This window comes from Colobus angolensis, unplaced genomic scaffold (assembly GCF_000951035.1).
Source record: "Colobus angolensis palliatus isolate OR3802 unplaced genomic scaffold, Cang.pa_1.0 Scaffold155, whole genome shotgun sequence".
Taxonomy (NCBI): domain Eukaryota; kingdom Metazoa; phylum Chordata; class Mammalia; order Primates; family Cercopithecidae; genus Colobus; species Colobus angolensis.
In genome coordinates this window covers 1579202-1586702 of record NW_012114655.1, presented here as the reverse complement: position 1 = coordinate 1586702, position 7501 = coordinate 1579202, and the positions used below count along the sequence as shown (strand labels likewise).

Below are 7501 nucleotides of genomic sequence, written 5' to 3'. Positions count from 1 at the left end.
GGCACATGATACAGCCAATCAGAGTCTTTCCTGGGACTTTTGTTGGGATTATTAGGAAACAGCCTCATCTTTTTAACTGTGAGTATGAGCCACGGAAGCAACTGATGATAAAATCAAGATAAACAGCAGAGCTAAGAGGTAGAAAGCTGTGTTCCAATGCTGCTTGAATCCCTGATTCTATCCACCTGAAGTAGTTGATCTCCTCAGAATTTCCATTTTCAAGATCCAATACCCTCTCCATTTTTGCTGCAGCAGGTTTGAGTCGGCGTTTTGTCAGCTGCATCTATCCCATAACACCCATGATCACTTAGGTAGTTCATCTCCAAACAGAAGAACTTCCGATTTGGTCTGTTCTTAGGCCATTTGTAATCTGAAGCCTGGAAGGCCCCAAATGCACAACTACAATACAGAACATCTGGATAAGGCCAGCATTCAGAGGCTTTGCCAGAACACCCTTGAGCTTGGGCCATTCACCTATTCCCCATTGCTCAGGCTTCCCAGATTTTGTGTTTTCTAGTAGTTGTTTGTGTTCCCTGGCAGTATCTAAACAGTTGGAGTCTTCAAAGTATTCAATTGATTGTTTTTTCTTTTTGTTATATAAAGTAATCAGGAAAAAACAAAATGAGAATGAAGGTAAAAAATATCCTCACACAGAGATAGACAATGACAACACATTGTGCCTTTTGTCCAATTGAAATAAAATAGAGATAATTCTGTTTTTAGCATTTTGACCTGTTTTTTATTTTCTTGTTTTCATTTGTCAGTGAAAGCATTTTTTTTTTTTTTTTTTTTTTTTAACACAGAGTCTCTCCCTGTTGCCCAGGCTAGAGTGCAGTGACGCTATCTCAGCTCACTGCAACCTCTGCTTCCCAGGTTCAAGTGATTCTCCTGCCTTAGCCTCCCGAGTAGCTGGGATTACAGGCCTGTGCCACCACACCCAGCTAATTTTTGTATTTTTAGTAGAGACAGGGTTTCACCATGTTGGCCACGCTGGTCTGGAACTCCTGACCTCGGGTGATTCACCCGTCTTGGCCTCCCAAAGTGCTAGGTGTGAGCCACTGCATCTGGCCTTTTCACAGTGAATTTGGAGGAGCTAGCCACTGACAGGAAGGAGGAAGGCGCTCTGTACAGTAAATGAAATTCAGAACTCTGGCCAGCCCGTTGAGAGGAGGGTAACAGGTAACCCCCACATCTCCCATTTGGGAGGCACCACTCACTAGAATTCAGCGGGCTGGAGACCTGGAAATGACTCAGCAACGAGTCCATTTTCTTATCCCTGGTAGGCCTGCTGGGACAAGTTGAGAGAAGACGAATGAAGTGAGGACACTGCACACCGCAATATGAAGTAGTCCTAGTGGGGTAAAAGAAGCAGCCTGCAGACGAGGGGGCAGCTGGGAAGGTGCACCTGCAGGAGGAAGCACCTTATGGGGCTTGGCAACTCAGTCACTGAGAAATGATTCTGTCATAGACATGTGTGTATTTCTTCTGATAGTTATGCTCTGGATCACCAGAAAAATACAAAGGCTCTCAGCAAACTATCGCAAGAACAGAAAACCAAACACCGCATGTTCTCACTCATAGGTGGGAATTGAACAATGAGAACACTTGGACACAGGAAGGGGAACATCACACATCGGGGCCTATAGTGGGGAGAGGGGAGGGGGGAGGGATAGCATTAGGAGATATACCTAATGTAAATAACGAGTTAATGGGTGCAGCACACCAACATGGCACATGTATACATATGTAATAAACCTGCACGTTGTGCACATGTACCCTAGAACTTAAAGCATAATAAAAAATACAAATAAAAAATAAATATACAAAAAAATACGAAGGCATGGCCATAATTCATACTAGTGGAGTCTTGCTACAAACACTAAATGCGTGGAATTTTCAAAGGCAAGTGAAAAATAAATACATATCAAGATTGAAAAATAGGAGACCGTGGGACTAAGCAATCTTCACCAGAATAATTTCTAATTTTACACTCTCCCACCAACAGAAACACAGTCACAATGTACTTTAATGCTTGGACTGTATTTTGAAAAGGGTAGAGTTAATATTATCATGTACGAGCAGTGCCCTTTGGACATACACTTTTGTTATACCTGATCGCTTTGTGTAAATAATAAAAGATAACTCAAAAGCTATAAACATCTGACTGTCTGCAGTGTTTTCAGAATACATGTTTACTTTAATTCTACAATGACTGCTTCAAGTTTTTCCTTAAGGGCGCCGCAAAACTCATCCACCTTTTCTTCTTTTTTATAAAACTGAAAGGTTGGGACGCACATGATGGCGCAGTCTCTCACCACCTCCTCACAGTCGTCAGCGTCCACCTCCAGGAACACCACGTCCTCATGCTTCATAGACAGGGCGTGGAAGAATGGTTTGATGGTCCTGCAGGGCCCACACCACGTGGCCGAGAAGTCCACAGCCACCAGTCTCTCCCCAGCCTCCTTCAGTGATGCCTCAAAGTCCTCCTTGCTCAGGATCACTTTCACCTTGTCCTCCTCCAGGGACTCCGTTGTTTCTTCTTTAGGCTTTAGGATGTCACCCTCCTTGGGTGGGATGGCTTCTTCTAGGGACTTGGGGCTGTCACCCTCCTTGGGCTGGATGGCTTCTTCTGGGGACTTGGGGCTGTCATCCTCCTTCGGCTGGATGGCTTCTTCTGGGGCCTTGAGGATGTCACCCTCCTTGGGCTGGATGCTTTCTTCTGGGGACTTGGGGCTGTCGTCCTCCTTCGGCTGGATGGCTTCTTCTAGGGACTTGGGGCTGTCATCCTCCTTGGGCTGGATGGCTTCTTGAGGAGACTTGGGGATGTCACCCTCCTTCGACTGGATGGCTTTTTCTGGGGACTTGGGGATGTCACCCTCCTTGGGCTGGATGGTTTCTTCTGGGGACTTGGGGATGTCACCCTGCTTGGGATGGCTGGTGTTTGCCGAGGACTTCGGTAGGTCATCACCCTCCTGTGGAGCACCAGACTCCTCTGTGGGCATGTGGAATGTGTGGCTGACCATGGGGAGAAAGGCCTTCTCCTTGGCCTGGACTGTGTCCAAGAACTCTAGGGCCAGGAGAGGCACATTGCTGGACAGGACTTGTAATGAACTTTCTGTACCAAATAACATAAAATAAATCAAATAGAAAAGCGAAAGAAGAACCAAATAAATTCTCATCATATTCCAAGGAAGGCTGATGTCACTCTTAGAGACCACGAATGAAGTCTGATGAATGGTGTACTGATCTGAATAACTTGTTCAACAGAAGGACAAACAGCGTGTAGTTACATGTATCTTCTGTCTGCATGTTCTTAAACCACAACTCTGCCTTCCTGGTTCAACACCCTGCCCACTCCCTCACTGCATAGGTCTCTAAGGCAACCCTCTTTGCTCCCCTACTTACCATTAGCATCACCTTCATTAGTTTCTTCCTGAGTGCCCAGCCTCATTTCTGGTTTTCCAGGGGCTCCAGCTTTAACACTTTCCATTACTAGTTCCTTGTCTACATCCATTCCTGATCCTTCATAGATGCCTCATAATAAAGGCCGTACCCTCCAACTTTTTGCAAGCTATCCATCCTAACATGAAAATATGAGTAAAACTTATATTTGGGTAGCACGTTACAGTTGGTTTTCCTTCTCTGTATTCACAACAGTGATGTTTGAGAGCTTCAAGGTGGCTGCCCTGTGCTGAGGCTGGGACTATGCATTCACCGGCATCATTTCCTATAACACAACGAACCACTGAGGTCAGAGCCATTATGATGAGCAGTTTACACATGAGAAGCTATGAGGCTCACTTAAGGTTGCAAAGCTAGGGTAGGGGCAGTTTCCACAGCTCACGCTCTGCACTGTGAGGCTGTGCTGGACTGCTCGCCACAAGTCCCGTCCAGCCTGGGTTCTGAAAACGAGTCCTGTCCAGCCTGGGTTCTGTGAATCAGCCTTCTTTTCATCTCCCTCCAGGATCCCGCAGCTCCAGCTTTCTCTTTATGACTCACCCATTGTGACCAGCTCCTAAGTATCTCCTTGAAATCATGTTAGCCTCCTCTGCAAAGTGTTCCACGATGTCAAATGTTCAGCTCCTGCCAGATGGTCTCTTTCCCCACCTCCCCCACCTCCCAGGCCCGCCAGCCTAGCCTGTGCCCTCTCCCGTGCAGGCACATCCAAGTACACGGCTCTTCCAGCCTTTACGTGCAGGAGAACAACCTCTTTGTGAATAATCTGGGTTCCATAAGCCACATCTACCCCATCCTGTGGAATGGGAAGCCCAACACCTGTCCCCCAGGGAGACTTATTTTATGAGTTCAGGACCACTGGCTCATTTTCCACCCTCACTCTGCATAACACATCTAGTCCAAGGCAGGAAGAATCAGTGTGGAATTTTGCCTTCTCTACATACACTTTGAACAAATTCTCATGTTTCAGTTTCACCCCAATAATATAAGTGTCAAAAGTGGTCAGGTGTGGTGGCTCACACCTGTAATCTCAGTACTTTGAGAGGCCAAGGTGGGAGGATTTCTTGAGCCCAGGAGTTCGAGATCAGCATGGGCAACATAGCAAGACCCCATCTCTACTAAAAGTACAAAACCTAGCCAGGCATGGTGGCACACTCCTGTCCCAGCTATTCGGGAAGCTGAGGTGGGAGGCTTGCTTGAGCCACTGAGTTCAAGGTTGCAGTGAGCTGTGATCACTACATTGTACTCCAGCATGGGCAACAGAGCAAGGCCCCGTCTCTAAAAACTAAAAATAAATGCGTTGAAATCTAAATGGTAAGACCTCCACATTGTCAATAGAAACCTCGAAACATCTAATGGCGATGGTTCAATTATCTGGATTTTTATCCCAAAACACGTTTTACTAAGGGATAGAGAGACTATTCGCCGTAGCAAATCCATAGTTCCTTTTTTTTTTTTTTTCCTTTGAGACAGTCTTGCCCTGTCACCCAGATTAGACTGCAGTGGCACAATCTCAACTCACTGCAACCTCCACCTCCCGGGTTCATGCAATTCTCTTGCCTCACCCTCTCGAGTAGCTGGGATTACAGGCATGCAACCACCACACCTGGCTAATTTTTGTATTTTTTTAGTCGAGACAGGGTTTCACCATGTTGGCACCATGTGTCTAACTCCTGACTTCAAATGATCCACCTGCCTCAGCCTCCCAAATGGCTGGGATTACAGGCGTGAGCCACCATGCCTGGCCCAGCAGATCCATAGTTCTTGATGACATGAATCCTATTCCAGGAAGAGCTCATGCTTCTACTCTGTTTCCTCAGCTACTGCCAAGGAATGCTCTCCCCTCTCTCACCAGGAGACTTTGGGCCTTTCTTATGTGATATTTTAAAGGACGGGAGGTTGTCTTCCCTCGCCGATGCCAATGGCTTCCACAGCTGACAGGTCTCTTTTCATGGTGCCCTATTTTAAAGCAGAGTATGAAAATAAACGTCAGCCACTTATCTGCTCAGTGTCTTCTTTCCTAGTAAGTGTTAGGAGAAAGGAGGCGAAGCAGGGAGGGTGTGCATCATTTGCAGAAATCATCATGAACAGATTTTATTAGCACAAAGTGGGCAGCATCTTTGGCCCTTGCTCACTGGTAAGTGAATTTATTTCCCTGGACCGTATCTTGTACAGGTCCCTGCTGTTCGGAAGGGAGTGGATGAGGACAAAGAGGAACTCCATCGCTGAGAGGCAGAGTGAAGACATCACCCCTGCCAGCCCAGTAGATGCGGAGGCAAGGGGACAGATGCCTGTGTCCCACCTCCTTTCTCCAGGTTGATTGCCTGGAGAGATGCTGATCAGATACAGATGCTGATCAGATGTGCGGCTGGGCGTAGTGGCTCATGTCTGTCATCCCAGCACTTTGGGAGGCTGAGGCGGGTGGATCACCTGAGGTCAGGAGCTCAAGACCAGCCTGGACAACATGGTGGAACCCGTCTCTACTAAAAATACAAAAGTTAGCTGGACATGGTGACGCGTGTCTGTAATCCCAGCTACTCAGGAGGCTGAGGCAGGAGAATTGCTTGAACCTGGGAGGCAGAGGGTGGAGTGAGCTGAGATGGTGCCACTGCACTCCAGCCTGAGCGACAGAGCAAGACTGTCTCAAAAAAAAAAAGATAAAAAAAGAGTTGCAGTTGAAACTAGAGGGGCATCTGCCTCCTGCTCCACCTGGAAGGCCAGGACGAGCACACGTGGATTCCACATCCAACACAGCACTGTCCTCATGCAGCATGACCCCTAGTAGAGGGTGGGAATGGACGTGTGGACCTGGGGCAGGCGCCACAGCCTGCAGGGAGGAGGTTAAGGATCCAGCAACCATGTACACCCCAGAGTGCATCTGGGAGTGCTCCGAGACTGGTGAAAGAGGCCTAGGGGAAGAAGCCACAGAGGAGGAGGAGGATCTGTGACCAGAGGCAAGGACTGGAATCACAGACTCCAGCCATGAGTAACATCACGATGCCCCTGTCCTAAATGGAACCAGTGAGTCCTTCAAGAGATCTCAGGCTGGGGACCAGTCCAGACCAGTCAATTCCCATGGGAAACCAGTACAGGACGAGAGCACCTGGTACTACATTATCCACACAGCCCTGGGCATCCAGACAGCGTGGAGAAACCGAGAACTCTGAAAGACTGCACCGCTACACCGTGGAAAAAGGTTCTTTGAGCCGAGATTCCACAAACAGGCAAACTTAATTCAGTTTCCCTGCTCCTCACCGTCTCACTCCAAAACCCATTGAGATAAGGCTCATGGGAAGAACGAGCCGTTCTAGAGAGATGGATAAGTGATATTGCACCTGCATGTCTTAGTAAAAGAGAGGAAATCTGTGATCCTGTTACATTTATACTTGGAGATCTTCGTGTGTTTTAGGTTTGGCACTTGTTCCTGATATTTTTACTCTTCCTTCTGCAATTCAGATGAATTCCAAGCAACTTGAAATATTAATGCTTCCATTTGACTTGTCATAAAAATGTATGTTTTCTTTCAGCACAAGCTCATCCCCAAATAGCTCATGAGCCCTTATGTCAGTCAGGTTGTGTCTCAGGAAACAGAAACAACCAGCTATTTTAGGCCTGGGATGATTTGGGCAATTATAAAACTGCTGGCAAGGCTGCCCGTTTAGGCTAGGTATCCCGGAATGTTTCCCGGAACACTGAGCAATGATTCAGAACAGGCTTGCCAGGATCACTACAACCTCCAGGATATCAGGAAGATAGGGAATTAGAAGGCCACCACCCCAACGGTTGGCTTTAATAACCTTCTGCTACAGTCGCCATCCAGGGGTGAGTATGCTCCAGCCCGGACTCCCTCTGAGCTCAGAGCTGGAGATAAATTCTGGTGATCTGTTCCAACCCCCCACTGGGTCCCTGCTCAGACAGAGGCAGAGCTGATACTGCGGCCTCCTTCTCAAGAAGGTTCATCTACTGGTAGAGGCTAATTCATATCCAGCGACTCAGCTGCAAGGGAGTCAAGGAAACATGACTTTTTCTTCCCAGCCTCTGCAGC

General features: G+C 47.5%; 1 protein-coding gene across 2 annotated transcripts; it reads right to left on the bottom strand.

The window, feature by feature from the left end:
- Window positions 1–2176: 2176 nt before the first annotated feature.
- On the bottom strand, window positions 2177–3747 carry TXNDC2 (thioredoxin domain containing 2 (spermatozoa)). 2 transcript variants are annotated; one of them, XM_011936611.1, is made up of 2 exons: window positions 3406–3747; window positions 2177–3115 (listed from the first exon to the last, which is right to left on the bottom strand). In XM_011936611.1, the coding sequence occupies exons 1-2, from the start codon at window positions 3512–3514 to the stop codon at window positions 2193–2195; spliced, it is 1032 nt and encodes a 343-aa protein (XP_011792001.1). In that variant the 5' UTR covers window positions 3515–3747; the 3' UTR covers window positions 2177–2192. The 2 variants fall into 2 exon arrangements, with proteins under 2 accessions (XP_011792001.1, XP_011792000.1); XM_011936610.1 differs by having other exon boundaries at window positions 2177–3247; window positions 3406–3675.
- Window positions 3748–7501: the final 3754 nt, after the last annotated feature.